Source organism: Nyctereutes procyonoides, unplaced genomic scaffold (assembly GCF_905146905.1).
Source record: "Nyctereutes procyonoides isolate TBG_1078 unplaced genomic scaffold, NYPRO_anot_genome, whole genome shotgun sequence".
Classification (NCBI taxonomy): Eukaryota; Metazoa; Chordata; class Mammalia; order Carnivora; family Canidae; genus Nyctereutes; species Nyctereutes procyonoides.
The window spans coordinates 6,222,374-6,249,603 of NW_026575024.1; the positions used below are offsets into that span (position 1 = coordinate 6,222,374).

The 27,230-nt window shown below is 43.8% G+C and overlaps 2 protein-coding genes across 3 annotated transcripts in view; both read right to left on the reverse strand.

Annotated features, from left to right (window-relative positions):
* The window catches only part of RTF2 (replication termination factor 2), a 40,586-nt gene extending 24,897 nt beyond the window's left edge, over positions 1–15,689 (reverse strand). For both annotated transcript variants that reach the window (XM_055304960.1, XM_055304952.1), the window contains exons 1-5: positions 15,564–15,689; positions 11,159–11,253; positions 9,900–9,993; positions 7,598–7,737; positions 3,129–3,207 (exon numbers count right to left, since the gene is read on the reverse strand). In XM_055304960.1, coding sequence (XP_055160935.1) covers positions 3,129–3,207; positions 7,598–7,737; positions 9,900–9,993; positions 11,159–11,253; positions 15,564–15,632 — 477 coding nt within the window. In that variant the 5' untranslated portion in view covers positions 15,633–15,689. The remainder of the gene's footprint in view (positions 1–3,128; positions 3,208–7,597; positions 7,738–9,899; positions 9,994–11,158; positions 11,254–15,563) is intronic.
* Positions 15,690–22,965: 7,276 nt separating this feature from the next.
* CASS4 (Cas scaffold protein family member 4) overlaps positions 22,966–27,230 on the reverse strand; it is a 33,555-nt gene continuing 29,290 nt past the window's right edge. The window contains exons 6-7 of the mRNA XM_055304281.1: positions 25,865–25,942; positions 22,966–23,849 (exon numbers count right to left, since the gene is read on the reverse strand). Coding sequence (XP_055160256.1) covers positions 23,448–23,849; positions 25,865–25,942 — 480 coding nt within the window. The 3' untranslated portion in view covers positions 22,966–23,447. The remainder of the gene's footprint in view (positions 23,850–25,864; positions 25,943–27,230) is intronic.

Genomic DNA, 27,230 nt, shown 5'->3' on the forward strand with positions numbered 1-27,230 from the left:
CTTCCTCTCCCTTGAAGCGCCCAACGTGCTGATCTTCAAAAGTTTACCAGTGTCTGATGAAACTTCTCAGGTAACCAAGAAATGTTTCAGACTTCCCTTGCAATGTTGTATTTCAGTGACATAAAATCAACTTCTCTGTGAAGCTCTGTGCAGACAGTCCTGTTTTGCTGTAGGTCTGTCAACACGGTCACTCATATGGATGTGCGAGGTCAGCCTACGCAAAGGACCTACGCTTCGTGCCATCTAAGGGATGGTGACCGTTATGGGGCAAAGAAAATAACATCTGATTGCTCTGGATCCGGCAGTTCCCCAAACTCAGCTGCCCACTGGCATCACTCTGGGAACCCTTAAGTTAAATCAGAAAGCCATGGGGCTTTACCTCAACTGTAAAGACTCAGATTTGGTGGGTCTGAAATGGGGATGGGAACTTACACTACTGTCGTGAATAGCCTGGTTTAGGTACCACTGATTTAGGGTATTTGGCTTCTATCATAAATTTCAGCTTAATTTCCCACCTTCTCGTATTTCTGTTCTTTCAAGCAGACTTCGAGAATGTACCTGTGAATGTGTCTAACATGTAAACAACACCTTCCATACTATGTGGGAAAACACACACACACTCTTGAACCCAATGTATAGAAAGTTCCCTTCCTGCCTGAAGGAGCCCCAGGCCAGCCGAGCACTGGATCCCACAGTGCTTCTCCCACAGGAACCCTGCGCTCACCTGCTGCCAAATTCCTCCTCTTGTTTGGCCGTCACCCTCTGTGCATCCTGCACAGGCCTACACATTTATGTTCCCACAGGTGTCAACGGCTCTACACTGCATACCCACCTGGACCTACCCCTTGGGCTGGCCCTCGAAGTTTCCAACGTCCAGTCCGCTCACTTCTCAGGCCTCTCTCTCTCTGCTCACACACCCTGCCCTGCCCATGTGAGCACTACCTCTGGCACTGCACCTCTGTCTCCATGGGCTGCCTGGGCCACCTTCCCCTTCCGAGGTGGCAGCTGCTGCTCCTCCTCCTCCTGTTCCGCTCCCACCTGCTACCTGTCCCGTACCTTCATGCTTCCCTGCTGATGCACTATCAGTGTCTTGTATTTCTGTAAATGTGCCCATTGGTTCTAATTTTACTTACATTTACTTTAAATGTTAGCTTTGTATCCCTGCCATAAATACAAAACAGCACCCCTTGCCATAAAGCAAGCACAGAGTGCAGAACACAAAACAAGTCTCACCAGAACTGCCTGCAAGAGCTCTGAGTGTAGTGTCCTCTCTCTCGGGGGGCCTGGCATGTGTTGGAGTGAAATGAAATAAAACCTATTCAGAGCCTTTCTCCTCAAGGCAAGCAGGCATCTGAAGGAGCCCAAAATGGGAGTCCCCATGTTGCTGTGTGTCTCGCAGACCCGTCTGGGGTCCTGTCTGCGCACTGCCTCACACCAGCACTCATACCACTGGTGGTCACATCCCAACCTCTGGGAAAGTCTGACCAATGAGAACCATGCTCTGCCTTGAAGGCTTAGAATGAACATCTCCTCCTTCATAAAGCCACTGCTCACCAGCACAGTCAAAACAAAGTTCTCAGGCCCCTGAATTTAAACAATATCTTTGTCATCCACATGGTAGCTGGCCTCAAAACAAACAAAAACAAACAAACAAACAAACAAAAAAAACCCCAACAACATGATTTTTCATATAACTTAGGATTCCTGTAGGACTACAGTCTCTCGTTGAGTGCAGGGACTATGTCAACTCTTTGCCCTTGGAGTACCTGCCACTTCACCTTTCATACAGAAGATGTAATAAACAGTGGTGAATAAATAAATGACATAAGTCAATTTCTGAATGCATTCCGTGAATTTCTTTTCTTTTATAAAAGCTCAATGAGACAGATGCCAAATTCTGTGATGGCTTTATTCACAATCACCCCAAAATGGAAACAACTCCATGCCTCTCAGCAAACTTCCTCACCAACAATTACTTTTGGCTTGTCTTTGCATCCCAAATAAATGGAAATGCTCTGGGTGTCATCCTCTGCATCTGGTTTCTTTTACAGAGGGACCATTTTCAAACTAAAGTACATCGAGTCCACTTTAAAGCTGCCCTCTGCATTCCTTCCCACTGTTCTTAGAATAAAATCCATGAGCCCCAATGTGGCCTGCTGGGCCCTGTATGAAGTGACCCCTACCTAACCTGTCTTTCCTACTTCTCCCTCCACTGGCCACTCCTCCACCACACTTTCTGTTCCTTACACTAGCCAAGTCCTCTGTTACTTCAAAGCTTTTGCTCCTCCTTTCCACCCTTCAGGTCAGCTCAAACCTCTGGAGGTGCCTTTGCCAACCACCACTATGGCAGCCTTTCTCCCTAAGGGACATCACCCTGTGTCTCCTTCCTAGCATTGTCACAACTGCAGCTGCCTTGCTCAGCTATCTGAGTGCCACTCTCTCCAACTGGACTGTGGGTTCCATGAAAGCAAGGGCTCTATCAATCTTATCCCTTAAGTCATCCCACAATATGCTGCTTAGGACAGAGGCTGGCCCTGTCCTAAGCAGGGGGAGGCAGAAGGAATAGGGGAAACACCTTACTTTTCTCTTAATTTTGCTGTGAAAACTACTCTAAAAAATAAAGTCTTACAGAAAACAAAAAAGGAAAAAAAAAAAAAAAAAAAAAACAACCGACCCAGTCCAGTGGGGAAATCATCACATAACTAGCAATTACACTCTGATGAGATCAGTTCAATAACAAGGTACCCAGGGAATGGGGAAGGAGGCTTGGCAGCAGGGGTTTACAGAGGAAGCAAATGCTCTGGAACTAAGGTTTACGGGGGACATGACCTTCTGGGTCATGCAGCAGGTTAGGGCTGAGGGAACAAAGGCACAGAAGAGGGGTCAGGGCGTGGCCCGAGCTTGGCCTGTGCCGGACAGGCCGCCAGGGACAGGTCACAGAAGGCAGTGTGAATCTACATCCAGCAAGCTTGAGCCACGGAAGGGTTTTAAGCAGAGAAACAACTAATGAGATCTGTGTTTCAGAAAGAATTGAAGGATGTTGAAACATCACATGAAGGGAGGGACCCTAAACCACCTGATTTCCTCAGCTACCAAGACGGAAAAAATGATATATGTCAACAACTCACTGTGTGACAAACTTCTGCTTTTATCTCTTTCAAGGCTCGCTCAGAAAACACACAACCACAGCACCGCAGGAAGCAAAACCTGGAGAAATAATCCAAAATGGAGGATGACTTAAATAATTTAAAAATGATCACCCAGACTATCAGTTAACATTTGTCCAGTTTGTACAAAGGCCAAGAAGTACAAAGAAAAAAATGGTCACATCTGATTTAAAGGAAAAAAATTAACACGTCCCATATATATCTATATGCTACTTTATATATATATATACACACATATATAAAAACCAGAAATATAGGCCACAGTCCTATTCCTGCTCCCCTGTAATAATCCTTTAGAATAAAGTCCCTTCTACAAAAAATAAATTAAAAAACCCTACAAACATAAAAAGTCAAAAGACGGGGGCAGCCCGGGTGGCTCAGCGGTTTAGTGCCGGTTTAGTGCCGACTTCAGCTCAGGGTGTGATCCTGGAGACCCGGGATCGAGTCACGTGTCAGGCTCCCGGGGTGGAGCCTGTTCCTCCCTCTGCCTGTGTCTGTGCCTCTCCCCCGCTGCTCCCACCCCCACCCCCCGTCTCTCATGAATAAATAAAAAAAAAATCTTAAAAAAAAAAAGTCAAAAGACAGAATAGGAACTCTGGGAGAAAATATCTTAAATATGTAAGAGATTCAGTGTTTATGAATATAGAAAAAGGTCTCAAAAAGCAAAAATAAGCAATATATTAGAAAAATGGGCAAAGGCATTCACACAGGAAAAAGATAAATAGCCAAAACCTATAAAAGATGCTTAACCTCAACTGTTAATTAAAGAAATTCACTGCAAAACAACGATGTGCCATGTTTTACATAGCCAGTGGTAGTGAGAGAGGCTGAAGCTGGAAAAGGAGGAAACAGGCGAGTCTTGGTGGCAGACACCACATGGTGTGTCTCAGTGGGACAATTTGCAGTATCAAAGAAAGAATCACTTTTTTGACCATCTCTTAGAGGTTGCAAGATATGTATGTTTCCATGACTGTGGGAAGAACGCTGTTTATTTGTATTTCTAATGCACTTCTACAGGGAAGTGCAGAGTATGCGTGTTGGTATTGGGCAGGTCTGTAGGGGGCATTAAACTCCAAACAACTAAGTCCACTGCCACTGGAGGCAGGGACTGCGGGAAAGGGGCAAAAATCACGTGCACATCTGACTATATATTCCTCTAAAAATGCCACAACAGGGATCCCTGGGTGGCGCAGCGGTTTGGCGCCTGCCTTTGGCCCGGGGCGCGATCCTGGAGACCCGGGATCCCCACATCGGGCTCCCGGTGCATGGAGCCTGCTTCTCCTTCTGCCTGTGTCTCTGCCTCTCTTTCTCTCTCTCTCTCTCTCTCTCTCTCTCTCTCTCTCTCTGTGACTATCATAAATAAATAAAAAAAAAAAATTAAAAAAAAAATGCCACAACAGAAATTCTCACCAATTCTCTAGGGATTGTAGTGGATACAGATTGCCATAACAAAGACCCAATTAATAACACTACATTCATTTACTGTTACTTAGGACCAAAAAAAAAAAAATCCTATTTTATGGATGATTATTAGTAATTTAGAAAATGATATTTTTTTAAAAAATATTTTATTTATTTGAGAGAGAGAGAGAGAGAGAGAGTGTGTGTGCGAGCACGAGCAGGGTGAGGGGCAGAGGGAGAAGGAGGTTCCCTGGTGAGCAGGAAGCAGGATGCAGGACTCAATCCCAGAACCCTGGGATCATGACCTTAACCAACTGAGCCACCCAGGCACCTTGAAAATTATTTCTTTTTAAATAAAGGCTCAATGTTTTCATTACACTAGTCATTTATTTCCATTTTTCTCTGTATTTAAATCTTCATTGTGTAAACTTTAATAGGGACACCTGGGTGGCTCAGTGGTTGGGCGTCTGCCTTGGGCTCGGGGCGTGATCGAGTCCCCTACATGGAGCCTGCTTCTCCCTCTGCCTGTGCCTGTGCCTCTCTCTCTCTGTGTCTCTCATGGATAAATGTATAAAATCTCTTTTTAAAAAAAAAAAAAAAACTTACTAAATGTATGAAGTAACTTTCAAATCAATTTTGCAGTGTGGAGGCCCTATTAATAGCAGGAGGGCAGAGCCAAAACAGGCAAAGCTCATTTGATGGGGAAGAGAGAAGAGAGGAGAATAACCAGCGAATAAAAGGGAAAAACTAGAGAACCCACAATCAGAGCAACAGGCTGTGTACAAGGAACCCCTCCTCAAGACCCCAGATTGAGTCTGTTTCTAAGTTCCTCTTTTGGGGTGAACCATGGTTTTCTTAAAAAGAAGTGGGATGCCAGACACAAAAGGTCAAATACTGAGTGATTCTATACATTGGAAATCTCCAGAACAGGCAAATCCATGAAGCCAGCAGACTGGTGGTAGCCAGGGGCTGGGGGTGGAGGTATGTGGAGGACTGCTCCATGGCTAGGGACTTTTCCTTTGAGGTGAGGACAATGGAGAAAATGGAACCAGACGGAGGTGTGGGCTGCCTAGCACTGTGGTTGTACCAAACACCCCTGATGTGTACACCTTAAAATGGTCATTTTTTAAAAAAAGATTTTATTTATTTAATCATGAAAGACAGAGAGAGAGAGAGAGAGAGAGAAAGAGAGAGAGAGAGAGAGAGAGGCAGGCAGAGGCATAGGCAGAGGGAGAAGCAGGCTCCATGCAGGGAGCCCGACGTGGGACTCGATCCCGGGACTCCAGGAACAGGCCCCGGACTGAAGGCAGGCTAAACTGCTGAGCCGCCCAGGCTGCCCAAAATGGTCATTTTCATGTTACAACTTTCACCTCGAAATGGTGCGTGCATACACCACATACAGAACCACACACAAAAGTGGGACAAAGCTAGGTACATTAGTCTGCTTCCCCAGAACTTTAGCTTTTTAATTAATTACTTTTTCTTTCAGCTTTATTTAGGTACAACTGACCAACACAAATTGTATATATTTAGAGCGTACAACTTGATGATTTGATATATAAACACGCTGTGAAACGATCGTCACTATCAAGCCAATTAACATATCCACCACCTCAGAGAGTTACCACTAAATTGGAAACTTTGAGAGGCTTAAATGATTTAAAGTCAAATGGTCTGAAGAATGTAACCTTTACATGCTCCTTGGGGCTAAAATTTTACTTCTCTCCAAGGCCACAAAGCCACAGGCGGCTATTCCGTTCCAGAGCATGCTGGTTACACTCTCGGGCAGTTTGCCACGCACAGCATACACATATCCATTAAGTGGATATGCATAAATGTGCCAGAATGCTCCAGAGTCAATGTGGCTGTTTATAACTCAATGAAAGTTTTTACTTACTTGAGATACTCCCCGTCTCACCCCCACCCCTGTTTCCTGAATGAAAACAGTAAAACAAAGTACTACTTTCCAACAAGTAATATGTTAGATGGAAGATTCCATGAGATGGCAGGTGGGACCACCAGTTACTAAAGGTTATTTCTAAATGGTGGGAAAAAAGTTGGAAGCTTTGACTTACTGACACATCCTATAAAAAGGCACCTGATAACCCATTCAATATTCATATTTTTTAAGGCAGAAACATACGAGTTGCTTACATTTGCTATAGAACTCTTGACCTTATGATTACTGGTACCCTAGTCAGAGGATCTGGTCGCTACAACTTCAAAGCAAGTTACCTTTATCAGCTGGGTTTTAGCTGACAGAGCGACCACATGCTCAGGGATATTGTTTTCCACAATTAGAAAGAAACAGGGGGTAGCCCAGGTGGCTCAGTGGTTTAGCACCACCTTCAGCCCAGGGCGTGATCCTGGAGGCCCAGGATCGAGTCCCACACCGGGCTCCCTGCTTGGAGCCTGCTTCTCCCTCTGCCTGTGTCTCTGCCTCTCTCTCTGTGTGTCTCATGAATAAATAAATAAATCTTTCAAAAAAAAAAAAAAAAGAAATGGGAGTTGTCTTACAGGCACCATTTGTTTTCTGCTTTGCTTCCCATAGGGAAAGACCAAGTAATCCTATTCAAGTCTTTTTTTTTTTTTTTAAGATTTTATTTATTTATGCATGAGACACAGAGACAGGCAGAGACACAGGCAGAGGGAGAAGCAGGCTCCACGCTGGGAGCCTGACCTGGGCCTCAGTCCCGGGTCTCCATGATCACGCCCTGGGCTGAAGGCGGCACTAAACCGTTGTGCCACCAGGGCTGCCCCTATTCAAGTCTTGTTAAGTGTCACACTGGAAATTTTTTTAAATCCCTCTATTTACTTCAGGTGCTCCTATTCTCAAGAACAGAAAGCACAGACACCAAGCTGGGTGGACTTGGATGCCACCTTACAGACATCCAGCACTTCTGCCCTACGCACGACCCAAAACAAAGCACTCTTTAACAAAGACTGTGTGATCATAAAGCTACAGGACAAAACAGCACCAGTATTCTCTAACCAGACCACACGCCGTCTGCCCCACGTCCGTTACTGACCTGTGCCGGCCATTCATCTCTAAGCCCACGACGGGGCAGATGAAACGTGCCCGCTGGAGGTCATCATGTTTGTCACCTTTTGTGTTTCCTCTGTCCCCTTCCCAGGCAGGATTATCAGAAAGTCTTAGTTCTGTCACATTCTGTGAAAAACCATCAATATATTAAGAATTCATCTGATTAAGGGATCATTCTTAGCTTCAATAGCCACCTAAATTAACCACCTAAATTATTCCAGTTCAGAATTTCACATCCAAACCTGATCTTCCTAGCTACTTCCTTTGACCACCAATTGTAACATGGATGAAAAAGTTAAACCATAAATTGTGATAAAAAAACAGGACTTTTAAAATTCACTGGCTGGCAAGTGATTAATTTCCACTTTGTCAATATTTTGCTATTTAAAAAAGTAACTTTTTTTTTTGGTTTCTGTTTTTTTTTTTTTTTTTTTTTTAAGATTTAATTTATTTATTCATGAGAGAGACAGAGGGAGAGAAGCAGAGACACAGGCAGAGGGAGAAGCAGGCTCCATGCAAGGAGTCTGATGCGGGACTCGATCCTGGAAATCCAGGATCAGGCCCTGAGCCAAAGGAAGACGTTCAACTGCTGAGCCACCCAGGCATCCCTAAAAAAGTAACTTTGGACATGAAAAATAACTCCACTAAGCGAACATTCTGTATTCGTTTTATCCAGAAAGGAACACTTCCTTTCTCTGTGAATGAATCCTCACTAAGGCTGCTCCATATTATTGCTACCCTTGTTTATTTAATAGTTGGACAGACTGTAAAATCTATGAGGCCAACAGTCTAATGAGCCCAAGGCAGAACATTAGCCAGAGAATACTTCCATATTCCAAGATCTGGCTATTCAGGTTCTCAAAAACTCACCTTCACAAGGAGTGATCTAATGGCTCCACTTTAGCATTTGAACACTTCTTGACATTTAATTGTACCATTTTGTTTTCAGCACCCCAGAGAGCAGCAGAGTGCCTCGAAAGGAAAGCCACCCTGGTACGGTCAACTTCATGGTTGACAGCTAGCCACCAGGTGTCTCATCAAGTTCTCCACTCAAGAGTATTTGTGGGCTATTAATTCACGGTAATGATCATTTTGCTACTAGCATTGTTTTATTTGAATTCTCTGCTTAAAAGTTCTGATTTCGGGGACGCCTGGGTGGCCCTTTGGCTCAGGGCGTGATCCCGGGATCCAGTCCCACATCAGACACCTTGCATGGAGCCTGCTTCTCCTCCCTCTGCCTGTGTCTCTGCTTCTCTCTCTGTGTGTGTCTCTCATGAATAAACAAATAATATCTTAAAAAAAAAAAGTTCCGATTTCTTGAAGTTTTTTTTTGCATTAAAAGTTCAATCATATACATTGAATATTATTTTCAATATAGAATTGCATAAATTAATTTCAATGATAATCACTTTTTTGAAATAAAATAATTGTGCTACCATGGGTGTTTTAAGAATGAATTCTCTTCCCAAGATAAAGGGTGACAAAAATCAGGATGGTTACTTCTGAAGCACTACTTTAGCTACATTTCAGAATTACTAATTTGCCTGAAATTAACATGTTTTGCATCCTGTAATCAATCCAAGAATTCAAACAAAAAGCCTAATAGAATAAAAAATTTACAAAGAAAGAAAAGAAAAAAAATCCAAAGCCTTATATAGGGAGTTAGGAATTCTGATTCTGGTTTAGGTGCCTGATTAACTGTGTAGCCTCAAAAAGTCATGGAGAGTGAGCATTCTCACCTGTGAGATGAAGTGTTTGATAAGCTTGATGGTCCTCAAATTCTCTAACGCTTTTCCGATTTTTCTCCCATTGACCAGATTTGCAAGATTTTGTCCTCTCAACCAACCTCTTTTAGTGAAAAATTTGTTTTTCCATTTTTATAAAAGAATTTTAACTGCCAATCAGAATGTCTAGTTGGAGATACCACACAGATTTAACAAGTGATCTCCCTATAAAAACGGTAATTCTTTAGGTGTATTCCAAATCAGAAATTCAAGTCGCTGAGTTTTAACTACAAAAAAAGTTCCCAAATATTTATTCCTCATATTAAGAGTTTTCGAACCTCTTTTGCACATATTAAATTATAACAGACGTTTAAGGCAGAAGGACCGGTGTGGGAACTTCTGGCTTGAGCTTTACATGACCTGCCCCAGATCACACTTATTATTAGGCGGCTGGGTAGGAATGGAATTCCAAATTTCTGAGTTCAGTCTATAAAGTACATGAATTCTATAAAATAAACACTAACCACTGAGACCCTTGGAGAACTTCAGAATCACTGGTCTTACCTTAATGCTTTTAATGTGGGATGCGGCCTTCCCAAGAGCCTTTTCAGAAGATTTGTCCAATAGAAACTCAATGACAGCATCTTTGTTATAAAGTCTGCAACAATAAGGATTAGTCAAAACATTCTGGCAACATTCTGTGAAAAACCATCAATATATTAAGGAGTTCTTAATATACTAAGAACCTTAATTTATTCTTACTCCACACAAAGGAGTAAGAATAAATTCACTACAATCCAAAGTAATTTACATTTGATAACAGAAATGCCCTGCATTTTTAAAAAAGTAAATTAAATCCTGCCTCAACTATTTCCAGAGCATACAAAGAAAGAATCTAGTTCTGTTTTGTTTTGTTTTTTTTAAAGATTTTATTTAGCGATGCCCGGGTGGCTTAGCAGTTGAGCGTCTGCCTTTGACTCAGGGCGTGATCCCAGAGTCCAGGGATCAAGTCCCACATCGGGCTCCCCACATGGAGCCTGCTTCTCCCTCTGCCTATGTCTCTGACTCTCTCTCTCTGCACCTGTCATGAATAAATAAAATCTTTAAAAAAAAAACAAAAAAGATTTTATTTATTTGACAGACAGAAAGAGCACAAGCAGGGGAGCAGCAGAGGGAGAGGGAGAAGCAGATTTCCCGCGGAGCAGAGAGCCCAATGCGAGCCTGAATCCCAGGATCCTGGGATCATGACCTGAGCTGAAGGCAGAAGCTTAACTGATTGAGCCACCCAGGTGCCCCAAGAAACTAGTTTAAATCAAGGGTTGCAAACTGGCAGTCTTAATGTGATCTGAATAGGATCTTAAAAATTGGGAAATTTAATAGAGAAGTACACCATTTTCAACTTTTCCTGGGAAAAACAATCAGAAGTTCTGGAAGCAATAGGCCCACATTCTGGAACTGTATGTAACACCTGGCTGGAAATAAGTAGTAGCCACCCTTTGAGACAGGACATGAACTCCCCATTTTCCTACAGTCCCCACCATTCTCTACTACCCCACATTGCTCCTTCATGCATTTATGTTTATCATTCAGCTCTTATTGGGCCCTGAATTTTCAGATCATGGATTAAGTAAGTACACCAAACAAAATAGAAAAATGCAGAAGTATGTTCAGAGACAGGGAATAACAACTCAGACTTCGTAAGTTTGAGATAATTCACATCTCATGAATCAAGAACTGTATTTAAAATTCTTTTTTGCCACATTAAAATTCTTTAAAAAATTAGTTAATAAAAATTCATCTCAATTAAGTAAAAAGAACCATACCTGCCAAGTTCACAGGCAACTATTGGTCGCCTTAATATTTCCTGACTTAGAGTACAATAGTTCCACTGCGCCACTAGTTCAGCATCTTTGTCAACCTAAGAAAAGAAAAAAAAAAATCCTTTCAATTAACTTTCAGCTCTGAAAGACATACGGTCCACAGTTCTACATATAAAGGCTTATTCAGTAATACCACAGGTGATGATTTTTGTCTTTTATATCATAGACAGTGACATATGAAGCTGGGACTTAAAAAGTCAAAGTAACTACTACCATGTCAAATAAAGTTCCCTCCACATGTGACACCTACAACAGAACAGTTCACATCAAGACATTAAGTTGCTTATGAAAGCTTCACGTAAATATCACTATCTTGTTTTATTTATTTATTTTTTAAATAAATCTCTACACCCAATGTGGGGCTTGAACTCATGACCCCGAGATCAAGAGACATGTTCTTTGACTGAGCCAAAGGTGCCCCTAATATTTGTATCTTAACAATAAGTTAGAGAGTCCATACAGAAAAAAATAAGCAATACAGGTTCATTTCTGTCAATGGGAAAGGCTCTAAAGTTTTTGCTGATTTTAAAGATTAAGAATTTTAGAAAATAGATATATTTTCTTAAAAAGTTCAGCAAAAGACTATAAACTTCTTTATAAAAAAATCATCAATTTAACCCTGTTCATCAGGGGGCATATGAAATCCTTACCCAAACTATTAAAATCCAAACACAAGACCTTCTAATTGCCCTCAAATGATATCTCACCTATGTAATATTCTATATCTCACTCTTCCCCTCCTAGAATGCCAAACCTGAATATAATAGGATGGCCCAAGTGGGAGAAATAGGAAGAGAGAAAGAAAATGTGGGAAAATTCCCTTAAATTTACTTTTTGTAGTAACAACTGCTTAAGTGTTTACTGAGTGCCAAGTGCTGTGCTAAACAGTTTCCGTGACTTGATCTTTTAGCCCTCATAAAAATCCAATAACTTATTATTTCTACTTTGTTACTGAGGAGCTGGAGGTACCAAGAAGTTAGGTTACATGTCCAAGGTTTCACAGCAAGTAGATGAAGGAGCTAAAATAAAAACCCAAGCAGGCTGTTTTATTTTGTTTTGAGATTTTATTTATTTATTTGAAAGAGAACGGGGGAGAAGTATGGGAGGGAGAGTCTCAAGCAGACTCTGCAGTAACGGCGGAGGCCAATACAGGGCTTGATCCCACAACCCTGAGATCATGACCTGAGCTGAAACCAAGAGTCAGTCAGATGCTTAACCTACTGTACCTCTGAGACCATGTTTTTTTGTTTGTTTGTTTGTTTTGTTTTTTTTTAAGATTTTATTTATTTATTCGTGAGAGACACACACAGAGAAAGGCAGAGACACAGGCAGAGGGAGAAGCAGGCTCCATGCAGGGAGCCCGACGTGGGACTCAATCCCAGGTCTTCAAGATCATGCCCTGGGCTGAAGGTGGCGCTAAACCGCTGAGCCACCCGGGCTGCCCTGAGACCATGCTTTTAATCACTACTTTATATTGCTTTTCTATTATTTCAAACAGAACAAAACAGAAAAAAATAGAACAAAGCCCACATTACTATAACTGTTATTCTATCCACACCCCAGATCTAAGAGCCACATTTTGGCAGCTTCAACAGCTTTTATCAAAATTCACAATGCAGCCAAGCCCTAAGAAAAACCTTAGTAAAGTTCGATTTTCTATACCCTTTGCAAAGTCAAAAAAAACCACATTAAGTAAGTCTACTTTCTGGAAGCCTCACCTGCTTTACCCATAGTCCTTTGGTGATTCAAAAAATAACCGGGAGAACTGGGGATAGGGAGAAAAGTGTTAAACTAATCCTTATACCCAGAGATTTAAAAATTAGCAACCCCACAAAACTTCTGAAATCCTTTTTTTTTAAACCAAGGTCTCTCTTCTTTTCAGAGCAAGGCCTTGAACTACAGCAATAGTTTTGTCAGACCAAACACCACACGAGTGATCAAAAATATTACACGTTATTATGTATCTATTTGTGTTTTTTAAATTTTGTATCTATTTGAAATGTAAGCAATGCAAAGGCTGGACAATGTTCACTGCTGTGTCCCCAGGGTCTAGACTGGTGTCTAAGGTAAGCATTTAATAAAATATTTGTTAAATAAATAAAGTTAACAAAAATCCATCATGCCTGAGCACTCTGGTTGTCTCAGATCACTCTTTCTTTTTTCTACCCCCTACTGACACCTTCCCAAGCTTTTCATTAAGCTGCTCCTCTTCAGTCCTAGCCACAAGTTAACAAAATTAGCTGAATACTTTTTTGGCAAGAGCTCTCATGAGTGTTAACCATCTACCATTAGTGTATGTATATGTAGGTATGAGTGGAGGGCACACTCCATCCTCTTGAGTGCTCATTACCACATTCAACACATTTACTAAGCGTCTACTGTGTGGGCAGAGGTAAGACACGCAAAGTCTCTGCTCACGTTGGAGAAAGACAAACAATAAACAAACGAGAACAACGATAAGCTCTATAAAGAAAAGGAAAGCAGCAAAAGAGGATAGAGAACAACTGGAAGTGACATGTATTTTGGCAACAGTGGGGTTGAAATGACATCTGAGGAAAGAACTGAATGAAGTAAAGAAATGAATATCTCAGCAAAGAACATTATCAGGTTGTGGAAAGTATACTCCAGGCTGAGGAACAAAAGGCTTGTACGACTGGAAAAGGATGAGAAAAGGATGAAAGACCTGGAAGGGGGTAGAAGATGAGGTGGAAAGACAGGCAAGGCATCTGATCACACAGGACTTTGTGCGATTTTGTTCTGAATACGACAAAAAGCTGGAGGATTTTAAATATAGTAGTGATATGTGAGATTTACTTTTAAAAAGATTTCTCTAGTTGCTGAAGGGAGAATATATGGAACACCCACATGTGCCAGGCACCGTATCAGATCTTTTACATGCCTTCTGTTATTAAAAAGCAATTACGGGCGGGGGGGGGGGGCACCTGGGTGGCTCAGCAGTTGAGCATCTTCCTTCGGCTCAGGGCATGATCCTGGGTCCTGGGATCCCGTCCCATGTCAGGCTCCCCGCAGGGAGCCTGCTTCTCCCTCCGCCAGTGTCTCTGCCTCTCTCTCTCTGTCTATCATGAATAGATAAATAAATTTAAAAACCTTAAAAAAATAAAAAATAAATAAAAAGTCTTTTTTAAAAAACAAGTAATTACTAACATGGGGCACCTGGCTTAGCTGGTAGATCACATGACTTGATCTTGAGGTCACCAGTTCAAGACCCATGATGGTCATAGAGATTTTTTTTTTAAGATTTATTTATTCATGACACAGAGAGAGAGAGAGAGAGAGAGAGAGAGGCAGCGACACAGGCAGAGGGAGAAGCAGGCTCCCTGCAGGGACCCCAATGCGGGACTCGACCCCAGGGTCACGACTTGAGCCGAAGGCCGACCCTCAACCGCTGAGCCACCTAGGCGCCCCGGTCGTCGTAGAGATAATTTTAAAAATAAAGCATTAAAAAAATAATTACTAATGCTGACTTTGAATTCCTGAATAGATGGCTGGAAGTTGGGATCCCTGGATGGCTCAGCGGTTGAGCGCCTGCCTTCGGCCTGGGGTGTGGTCCTGGGGTCCTGGGATCGAGTCCCGCGCTGGGCTCCGTGCGTGGAGCCTGCTTCTCCCTCTGCCGGTGTCCCTGCCTCTCTCATGAATAAATAAATAAAATCTTAAAAACTGGCTGGAAATCCTGGCTTCATTATCTGTCCGTTCTGTGATCTTGATCACGCCACTCACTCAATCCCCCTGTTAGCAGCACGGAGATCATCACATGCGATCTTCTCTGAACACCGCCGGCTCGTTCACGTACTCACCGAGCTCACTGGGCCAGGGCCCGTGCTAGCGGCAGGGGACGGACAGACAGACTTTGCTCCGGGAAGCTCACCTGCCTCTGTGACCGACACTGATCAACCACGAAGGCAGGGTGCAGGGGAGTCAGGTGGTTAGGACCCGAGCTCGTGTGGATAAGGGGACCTCTGGGAGAAAATGAGGTCCCGCGTGCACCAGGCTCAAGGAGCAGCAGCCGTCCGCTCACGGCGACCAGCGGCAGCCAGTCTTCAAGTCCCGGCCCTGCAGCTGTGTCCTCCGGGCCCTCGATTTCTCCGTCTGAAAAGCGACGGGGCAACGACAGTGCGTGCCCACGGGCTGCTGTGAGAACGTAGGGGCCACCCCGCATTATTAAGAGCGAGCGCCGGGCGGGGTCTGACAGCAGTCCCGCTGTCAACTCTGAGTCTCCCCCGACCAGCACGGCGGGCGGCGTCCGGAGCCCCGCTGGCCCCACCCCCACCGCCCCTCGCTCCCTGGACACCCCACGCCCGCCGGGCCCCCCCGGACCCACGTCGCTGACCTTCTCAACCTTCTTCGGCCCCTTGACCAGTTCGTGTCTCTTGGGGATTGTTCCTCCGTCGCAACCCATCGCGAGCCGGGAGCCCGAGCCGGCAGCAACACCCCGCAGCCGCCACTTCCGGAAGTCCCTGGCGAGCCCCTGGCGACTGCGGCAGTCACTTCCGGCGCGCCCGGATGACGCAGGCGCCCCTCGCGCGCAGCGGGGCGGGTCCGTTGCCAAGCTCCGGTTGCCATGGAGAGCGTCGCTAGGCGCTGGGCCGGGGAGGCCCCCGCGGCGCGGGGTGCGGGAGCGCCGGCCTGTGCTCGCGCGCGCGGGGCTGGCGGAGCGCCCCGGTCTCCCGGGCCCCCGCAGGTCCCTTCCTGCTTTCCGGTGGGCGCAGGGTGCAGGGTCTCGGCTGCACCGTGGAGGTCGCTCGCCGCGCTTCGGGGGCAGGGGTGACACAGGGGTCACCCGCCCCGGGTGCCTGGCGCTCGGTGCGGCACATCCCGGGACCGCGAGGGAAAGGGCTGCATTTTCTTAGTTCAATCAACGGTGCATGTGACGGCGCCTGTTATTCCCGCTAACGATTAGGTGTTTACACGAGAACTTCTTAGGGAGCACCCCTGTGACTTCGGAGCTCACGACAGTCCTGTGAAGGCTGTTGCAGGAGGTGCACGGGAGGTACCGCTGTCTGTGTAGGGCCTGCAACTTTGGCAATGCCGCGGTCCGGTCCACAGAGGAAATGCTGCAAAGCAAATACATGCTGTGCCTGCATGTATTGGAGTCACAGCCTCCTCTTTTATGGAGGTATTTATTATTTATTTATTTATTTATTTATTATTTATTTATTTATTATTTTTTTATATGGAGTTATTTAAAAGCAAGTATAGTGAGTGAAGAGAGGCAGGTATGAGAGCCGCACGGATGTCAACCTGCCTTTTCCAAGACACAGGCTGTATTACTTCGGAACGACAGCACAGATCCCTTGCGGCCCCCCTGCTAAAATCCATGGCTGTCTACTTTCATGCTCTTGACCATCTTTCTACTTGTTCCTTTAATTATTATAGCCATTAGGGGAAGGTCAACCACAGGGAGTGGAGTCAACCACTTAGTCAACCTACCTAAGTGTATGCTACCTTGCTGACCCAAAGTGAGATGTAAAAACGAAAAAAAAACCCCAAAGACCAAAAAAAAAAGAAAGAAAAAGAAAAACAACCCTGAAAATATTCCCCAGTTGGGAACAGAAAATATGTGGCTATGAAAACTTCATAGATTGTAACATTGGATTATCTGTTCCTGCAATTAATGGGAATTAAAAGAAAGTAAATTCTTTAATCGGTTGGTCTCTTACAGCCTTAGGATGTATTTTTATGCCAGCTAGAGAAATTGTTAACTCTGTGAAGTGGGGGCTTCATTTTCATCTCTATTATATCCTCAGTGCATGGAAGAGCCTTTGGCACACTCAATGGTCATTTCCTCAATCAACCAAAAAGGAAGTACAGACACATTCACGTCCAGTTTGGGCAGCCCCTAAAACTGATAAGTGCCATGAAAATCCATTTGCAAGTAAGGGACTAGAAGCCTGGAAAGATCAAAGGACTTGCCCAAGGTCCCGCGGCTAGTAAGAGGGAGAGCTGGGACTGGATTGCAAGATTAGTTTTCTCCCCCAAACGACAGAAAACCAGGTACAGAGTAGCATGAACGTGAAGGCCTTCAGACAGACTCTCAAACCCGTGCTCTTTTCTGGCGACTAAATATTCCCCCCACCGACTTCGTTTGGAGAAATTAAAATAAAAATAACCATTCTTTATTAAACCATGACTGTGCCCGGGAGATTTGGAGGCATGGTTTCCTCTGTCTTCACAATTTAGGAGGTTGGGGATATCATGCCTTCCATCTTCCAAATGACAAAACTGCGATTGAGGTGTAGTACAAGGTGTCTCGGGTCAGGGGCACACAGCGGTTGAGTAAAAGGAGTACAAGATGAGAGGCTTTCTCAAATGAGGCCCATGTGACTACCAATGCCACGTTCCTTAACTTCTCCCTGAAAGCTGCTGCAACACCCAGCAGTGCCAACTGGGTGGGCGTTGAAGCTTGGGCAGCTGAATGTTTTTTCTCTCTTCCTCCCTGGTTTCCTCATTTAGAATATTGTTGTTGTTGTTGTTGTTTTTAATTTTTATTTATTTATGATAGTCACACACACACAGAGGGAGAGAGGCAGAGACACAGGCAGAGGGAGAAGCAGGCTCCATGCACCGGGAGCCTGACGTGGGATTCGATCCGGGGTCTCCAGGATCGCGCCCTGGGCCAAAGGCAGGCGCTAAACCGCTGCGCCACCCAGGGATCCCTGTTGTTGTTGTTTTTTAGGCTACTCTGTGTCTATAAAGTCTGTGCCTATGCACAGCTTAAGCTTTTGTAGAGTTAAAATCATCAATAACAAGTAATTTGTATTGAGGGTTGGCTGAGTATCAGATGCTATATTCAGGGCTTTACATGATTTGAGACATTTTGTTGTGGGCACAGTAGACACACTGGTGTCCTTAGCTGCTATTTCCACTGCTTTTGCTGAATGAACTGGTAACAGGTTATTTCCTTACAAGGATCTTTTTGTAAAAAGAACATTTTATTTATTTACTCATGAGAGGCACAGAGAGAGGCAGAGATACAGGCAGAGGGAGAAGCAGGCTCCCTGCAGGGAGCCCAATGCAGACTCGATCCCAAGACCCCGGGATCATGCCCTGAGCCCAAGGCAGATGCTCAACCACTGAGCCACCTGGGTGTCCCAATTCTGCATTTTCACCAACAGTTATGAGAGTTTCGGTTGCTCTGCATCCTTGTTAGTACTTGACATCAGTTTTTATTAATTATTTTTTTTAAAGATTGTATTTATTTATTCATGAGTGATACAGAGAGAGAGAAAGAGAGAGAGAGAGAGAGAGAGAGGCAGAGGCATAGGCAGAGGGAGAAGCAGGCTCCCTGCAGGGAGCCTGACATGGGACCTCGATCCCGGGTCTCCAGGATCAGGCCCTGGGCTGAAGGCAGGACTAAACCACTGAGCCACCCAGGCTGTTCCCCCTCCCACCGCAAAATAACTTTTAATTTGCAGTTTTAGGGAAATGTTAAACACATTTCAGGAGTAGACAGGCCTTGCATGATTTGGCCTCAGGCTACCCATTTCATCTCATGTCACCCACTTTCCCTTCCTCTCTTGGTTCCAGCCACACTGGCCCCTTCTGTCCCTTGAGAGCTTGCAGGTATGCTTCCACTTCTGGGCCTTGCCCTGCTCTTCCCTCTCCAGGAACTCTCTTTTCCTGTAGTTTGCTAGGTTGGCTCCCTGAGTGACTCAGCATCTGCTCAGGGGTGGTCACTTACCACCACTGACCTCATATTATAAATTTAAATTTTGATATCTTGTTCATCATGGACTTCTTTGCATTGATTGTGATTTTTAAAAGATTGCATTTTAAAAGGTAAAATACAATTTATCTTGATTACTAAGCGTTTGGGTGCCCCTCTACATTTTTTATTCAAGGTGAGTGCCTCTCACTTCACCTTTTCCTGGCCCTGGTTTCCCATCCTCCTCAGCTGGAATGAAGGCTGCAAGTTGCAGAACCTTTGTTTTGTCCCCTGCAGCATCTCTAGTGATCAGCAGAGGCCTGGTAGATAGGAGATGCTCAATAAATATTTGTTCAGTGAACGAATGAAAGGAAAAAGGCATTAGCAAGTCCTCTACACTAATGGGCATTAGCAAGTCCTCTACACAAACTTTTGTAAATGGGCAGCTTTTGGAGACCTGGGTGCATACTTGGGGAGAATATAAAATTTTAAAAACATGTTTTATAAAAAATAGTTGCCCCCAAACCAGAAACATGGCTCTCTACTACTTGTCACACTGGAAGATCTCTCAACTAGGCTCCTCACCACTTCCATCCTCCTGATGAAATTTAACTTAATTGAGGTCAAGTTGCTACCACCAGCACCACCACACCACCCACCATTTCCTCTTCCTACCTTGAGACGAAGCAGCACAGAATTCTGGGCATTATAGAAAACTGCCGAGCAAAACTGTGCTAAAAGTTAAAAAAAAAGTGATATTATTTTACTTTTAAATATTTTTCAGGAGCAATTATCCTATCAAGGTAGTGGAAACTCATCCCATATCTGCCCTCTTTCAAAAAAAAAAAAAAGGGGAAGGAAACAAATTTAGCTAAAAGCAGCAACTTTCAATATTTTCAACCCAGCGGCTTTGTACTTTGTCAACAATCATCTCAAAATATATCCAGAAAAGGAACACTTGGGTGACTCAGTAGTTGAGCATCTGCCTTTGGTTCAGGGTGTGATCCTGGAGTCCCAGGATCAAGTCCCGCATCAGGCTCCCTGCATGGAGCCTGCTTCTCCCTCTGCTTGTGTCTCTGCATCTCTCTCTCTGTGTCTCTCATGAATAAATAAACAAAATCTTAAAAAATACATATATATACAGAAAAAAGTACAGATAGACAGATATATCTCCATATATGTTTTTCTACCTACCTATCTACATACCTACATCTCTAGTGTTTTGAGGGCAACGGGGAGCTGTTGATTACCTGTTAGAGCCCCTCACGGATGAAGGTCTGAATGAGTTAAAACATCTAAAGAATTAGAACAGGGTCTGGAATGTAGTAATCACTTAATAAATATGTACTATTGCTATTCCTATGGTGCAAAAATAATCTTGCCATCCAGAGTAAACATGTATTGGTGCCTTCCTGCAGCCACCCCTTCCCTTCTTCCAAAAACATTCCCAACTTGGGTTGGGGTCTCTGTTGAGACACAGTTCTCTGGGGCCTCTTGCATTTTTGCGTGTCCTCTGAACAGATGCATCGATGCCATTTTGTTCTGAATTACCTCTTCAAGGTGGTTTTTAGCGAACACCCTTGGAAGACAGAGATAATGTCTCCCTCCAGAGCAGAAAGGCAGGTTTGTTTGCCGTCTAGAATAATAACGATAATGTCTCCCTCTGAGGCAAAGCTGGGCCAGGTCTGTGCAGAGACCATTTTGAAAGACTGGGGTTGCCTCTGCTCAGAGTTCTTTGGCTTTGACACAAACCCAGTGTGTGCACAGCATCACCTGTGCCTTCCTTTGCTCTGCCCTGGGACTTGAGGTGAGGGGGAAATGATGTAAAGATGAAGCATAAGCTGCTGGCAAGGCGGTAAGGAAAATCCTTTGCCTCTGGGCAGAAGAGTTGACATCGCAGGCCTGAATAGTATCCTTAGAAAGGCTGGCTTGCAAGGTTGGCCTCTTGTTGTTTATGAAAACTTGGATTTGGGGAGGGTTCTCACCCTCCCCAGAGTTGATGAGAAGGGGTCAGCATGCCTAAACTGTACGAACAATGTGGTTCATGCTGGACACTTGCTTTCCTTCTGAGAGTCTGGAATTTGGGAATGTGCCATGTAGAGGCTGCCTATGTGATCAGCTCCATGGAAACCCTGGATGTGAGGCTCTTGTGAGCTGCCCCAGCTGGCAACATCTCACGGGTGCTGTCACAATTTGTTGCTGAGGGAATTAAAATGGTCCTGTGTGACCATGGAGAGAGGACGCTTGGCCATTTGAACCTGGTATTCCTTCGCCCTGCACTTTTTGAGTTTTTTCCCTTTGCTGTTTCCTTTCATTGCAATAGATCATAGCCATGAGTATGAACATAATGTTGAGTCTTAGGATTCCTCCTTTCAAATCATTGGACCTAGGGGTCATCCTGGGGACTCCAGACATGATCTCTGATCCCAGAATCTTGTGTCTTCTCTCAACATCCATGAAACTGGCAGGTAAACTTGTTCATTTAAAGCAGAGGGATCTAGAGCATATCATAGTTCTTGGCAGGGCTATTCTTTTCCCTCTCTTAAGACACAGTGGGGGGGAGAGAGAGTGAGAGCGTGCGCAAGAGAGCACAGGGGTGAATCCCAAGTGTAGGTCAATCTGGGTACTACAAGCCCTGTTTGTTGTGGGGCTTTCAGGGGCAAGCAGCCACTCCAAGCAGAATCAAGCCTCTTTCTTCTCTTCGGGCCACAATCCAAGGGCATAGGTTGGGGAAGCCACCTTGCAACCATGAGACTTAGCACAGAGAAAGTGGGGCTGAGAAACTGGGCACCCACATCAGCTGGCCTTGAAGCCAGTCTGCCCCTGGGTTATTTTTAGATACTTGAGTCAATACATTTCCTTTATTGCTTAAGAAAGACTGGATAGGGTTTAGAAGGAGTCCCAACCGATACAGATCACAGCTGTTCAAAGAATGTGGCCTCTCTGTTCTAGTGTAGAGAACCAAACAAGCCTCACAAAGATGGTGGTCCTTCTTTTGAGATCCTAGGAGTAACTCGGTGAAAACAACCAGTCTTCTAACAGTCAACCATTTCGAAGTGCCTGCCAAGTGCAGAATAGCTGGCAGGAGCAGGAGCTGGTGACATTTTAGATGCCTTCCAGCCTGAGGATGCTGTTTCCAGGCTACCAAAGTGTTTAGTGGCCGATGCGTAAAGGAGACGCGGGCCTTCACTTGAGGTGAAGTAGAGATGGTGCAACCATAGCAACATGAGCTGAAGAACCAGCTGCAAGGAGAGGAAGAGGAGGTGGTTTGACGTGAGGGGAGCTCTGCACCACTTTCAGATCCGTGCCCAGCAGTGAGTATCCTGTCCACATTACACCTCTTGGTTGCACCACCATGGGTGATGGCTTTGCTTTTGCTGTACTAGCCTTGTGCATGAGCGCTTGGCCTCTACTACATCTCCTTGTGCACCTTGGGGAGAGGCATTTGAATAAGAAAAGTAAACACTGGTGGCTTTGCTTTGGTGCCAGAACCTGGGTGGCATGGATCGCCAACTCTTCCAAAGAAAGGATTGCTACAAAGGATGTTTCGATTCATGATTATATTTACATAATGTTATAAAAGGTCACAGATCTGAGACTGTTGAACTACAAGCCTTTTATGAGTAAACATACTGAATTTATCAACATAGAGTATTATATACAAAATAAATTAATGAGGAACCCAACAGAACATGTTATGTTTTAAATATAGCATGCATCTTTAACTTGGTTAAGATAAAATAGAATATATATATCCTATTCTATATGTATATAGAATCTATATAATATATATTATCTATAATATAGATAGATATTTATATTATAGATAATATATATATAGAATAGGATATATATATTCCTATTATATATATAATTATATAATTATATAGATAATATATATTATCTATAATATAGATAGATATCTATATTATATAGATTCTATATATATATATAGAATAGGATATATATATTCTCTCTCTCTATATATATATATATAGTGTAAGATGCAGATACATAATTTGTACCAAATCTTACAGAATTAATTAAGTCCAAAATAAAAAACTTACATTTGCTAACGGATGCAACAGAAATTCATCATTTGAAAATAAGTCTTTCCTCCCTTATTGTCTTCCTAGCACCTGACATCGTGCGTGTAATTCTTCATCACTTATTTTCTGTCTCTCTACTAGATTGTAAGCTTCCTGAAGGCAAGGCCTCTGTCTAATTCCCTACTATATGCCCACCACCTAGAACCTGACACATAGTAGGTGCCCAATAAATAAGCATAGAATGAATGAATTTAAAACAGGTATACATTCAACCAATGTAACACTGGTTTCTACAACGTCACTTCATACACTGACCCCACATGCCATGCTAAAACCTTAGCAAGGTCCTTATTTACTACCTGGCTGTCCATGGGATAAGTCAATGTCCTGGGGTTGTTTAGCCAGCCACTTGGTAATACCAGCTTCATCACTGCACCCTCCCCGGCTGGCTTTTCCCATAGGACAGGGTGGCACAGGTTGGGGCTGGGAGGTCAGCAGGGAGAGAGAGAGAGGAGGAGGCTCATTCCAACGTCTCTCTGAATTGGCGAGTGTGTTGCTCCAGCTTCTGGGCCTCTGCCTGGAGATGCCCCAGGGCTGCAGGGCTGGGGTACTTGAGCACGGCATGCTTGGTGGCCAGGGCAAGGTTCTTGAGCAGGCTGCAGAGGTGACTGCTGCCGCAGAGAATCTCATTGCGCACGTCCCTCTCCTGGGTCTCCTTGCACAGCGTGTCCACCAGCTTCTGGCCCACCATGATGACCAGCTTGCTCTGCGTGATGAAGATCTCGGGGGGCTGGCTGTTGCTGAGGGTGCTGTTAAACACGCCGATGGCTTTGAAGAGCGCCCCGAAGTAGAGGCGGCAGTGTTCAGAGAGGTGGAATCTCTTCTCAGGATTCTGCTGACTCAAGGAGATGGAGCTCGGATTCTGGAGAAGGGAGGAAAACAATTGATAAGAGACACGTCTGGTCACCAGGCTGTGGTTGTCTCCCTTCTTCTGGTTTGCTCAACTTCCTAGGCTTTTTATAAGAAAAAATATAGTTTTGCTTGGGAAGCCCCACAGTGCACCATTTGCCTAACAAATCAATGTTTTCAAAGCACTTACATGTAAATTATAGTATTTACTTATTTTTTTTAAAAAAAAGGTTTTATTTATTTATTCATGAGAGACACAGAGAGAGAGAGAGAGGCAGAGACACAGGCAGAGGGAGAAGCAGGCTCCCTGGAGGGAGCTAGGCCACCAGGGCTGCCAAATTATAGTATTTATATATACAGTCTTATCTATTGCGTTGTATATATAACCTCACATGTTAAATATATAAAATCCTATTCAATACCCTCAACAAACCATTAGCAGCCCCTTCTAAGAAGCACATTGACAATGACTCAATCTATAACTTAAAAAATAAAATAAAATGAGAGACACCTGGGTGGCTCAGTGTTTGAGCGTCTGCCTTCGGCTCAGGGCGTGATCCTGGGGTCCTGGGATCGAGTCCCTCATCGGCTCCCTGCAGGGAGCATGCTTCTCCCTCTGCCTGTGTCTTTGCCTCTCTCTCTCTATCTCTTCTAAATAAATAAATAAAATCTTTAAAAAAAAGTTTTCATTTAGAATTTTACTCTCTTGAGTTTTATTTTCTAAAATATGGAGCCAGTGTCTTCCCAAAGTCTAGGCATTGTTGAAAGATTCTCAGCATCTAACTTAGTGGCAACCACTCCAGGTAATGATCCAAAGCTCCTTTGTTAGGTTACAGGTGGGGCGATGGGCGCTCTCTGAAGTGAGGGGGCTGCCCATGGTCATTCCTTCAGTGAAAAGAAGAGCTGGAGTTCTGAACTGAGTCAGTTAGATCTGAATGTCTTAATCTTTTCATTAATCTGCGTGCTCTCTCATCCACCTGCCGTCTCAAAACTCGCAGCCTCAAAGCACTCAGATGGTGTTAAGGTCTGATTTTTCATGCTTCCTCCACTTCATATGTTGAAACTCCATCCCCTAACATGAAGGTAGTAGGAGATGAGCCCTTGGGAGGTCACTGGGATTGGATGAGGTCATTTGGATGTGGCCCCGTGATGGAATGAGTGCCCTTGCCAGAGCTCACTTCCCTTCTCTGCTTTCTGCCTTGAGAAGACACAACGAGAAGACAGACCACCAGGATCTGACCATGCTGGCACCCTGATCTAGGACTTCCAGCCTAGAGTTCTCGGTCCATTTTACCCCCTGAGAAGACAAATGGTCTTGCCCATGTCATCAGACATCTCTGTTCTTGCCTCTTCCACCCCAATGCACCCCTAGCCAGGGAGCTAATCTGGTTCACTGGTCCTCAGGCTTCAGGTACTCAGATGACCTTCACAGGTTAGGCCCTATTTGCCTCCCTCTTGACCTTGACTTGCTTCATTTGCGTCTTTAACATAACCCACTGGTTTTATATATATTAGTTTAATGGAAACTTTTCAAATTGGTAACTGGAAAGTCATTGTCATTTGCCACCAGTAGAAGGTAACCAATAAAAATAAGCACAATGATAACATCTTTAACTAAAAAAAAAAAAAAAAAAAAAGGAAGGTACATTAAGTGTCAAAGAGTTGATGATAAACAAGCCCCAAACCAAAATGGTTTTTCTATTGTGATCAGAAGCATTAAAAGAGAATACAAAAAGGAAATGTGAGTCCATGCTATTGAAAGCCATGTCAGTCCCACCCATGATAAACCTGCAGGCCACCAAGAACTATGTCACTAATGGTTAGAGAATCATGCTCCACCCTACTGGGGTTCATCGGGCCTGCTCATCTCCAGGGGTCCTTCTACTGCAAATGGGAAAAACTATCATAAAAACATCTACTCCCAAGTGGGTCGTGGCTCTCATGCTGACTTGTTCAGAGCAGAAGAAGACATCTCTAGGGACAAAGCGTGTGAGTCACAAGTACCAGGCAGTCAGCACTATCACTTACCTGTGCTTCAAAGTTTTTGTTTTCATCCAACCTTCCTTCTGAGATGGACTTTTCTGTCTTTTCTAGGTTAGGCAACTTCTGAAAAATAAAATCCCTCCTGATTACCAACTTGAATGGTTTTTACACGGTATAGAGGTATTTATGTCCACTTTAAAACCTGAACAATTCTCTCTCTTTTTTAAAGATTTTATTTATTTATTCATGACACACACACACACACACACACACACACACACACACACACACAGATATAGGCAGAGGGAGAAAGCAGGCTCCATGCAGGGAACCTGACATGGGACTTGATCCCAGGTCTCCAGGATCACGCCCTAGGCCGAAGGTGGTGCTAAACCGCTGAGCCACCGAGGCTGCCTCAACAATTCTCTTTATAGTTTTGCCAATGGTTCTGCCTCTGGATGCCCCCCCCCTTTTTAAATTTAAAATCAATCAGTTGACATATAGTATGTTATTAGTTTCAGAGGTCTGATGCCTTTTCTTAGCAAAGGAGACTTTGCAAGACCAAGGGCTGAATTTTTCCTACCAATATGGCTTTATATAAGGACACATGGGTTTTTAAAAAAGTATACATATATTTATATTAATGTGTATTATATCTCTTTATATCTATATTTTTAAATTATAATGACCCTTGATCCTTGAAATCCTTGAACCAGAGGTTCTCTTTCTATAGCGTCTGAACTCATGCAGCAAAGAATTTCTAACAGTAACTGCAGTCTGGAGGCTGCTAAGATCATGCAAAACTTGGAAGAGTGTTTACACTTCCTGTTCTGTTTCTAAGAAACACAAAGAAAATGACTAAATCTGAAACTGTCAAAAATGCAAGGAAACTCATTGGTGAGATTAAAAAAGGTGCTCAAAGAACAGATATCAAAAGGTTTTCAAAGTCCTCCCTAACCCCAGTATTAGAGACAAACCCCAAGACACCAAGTTTCCTGAAGACATCCGATGTGCCTTAATATTAAAGTGTTTAGGGATGCCTGGGTGGCTCAGTGGGTTGAGCATCTGCCTTCGGCTCAGGGTGTGATCCCGGAGTCCCGGGATCAAGTCCCACATCTGGCTTCCTGCATGGAGCCTGCTTCTCCCTCTGCCTATGTCTCTGCCTCTCTCTGTGTGTCTCTCATGAATAAATAAATAAAATCTTTAAAAAAATATATTAAAGTGTTTATCTTACTTCTTAATAAGATTTCATCTGGAACATTACTTTCATGAATTTTATTTTTTTTAAATGGAACCAACATCTCTCAACAATTATTGGAAGACAATAATCCAATTATTGAACTATCTAATAATTAATCAGTGAAATATTCTTAGCATCTAACTGATGGGTGACCACTCCAGATAAAACTTG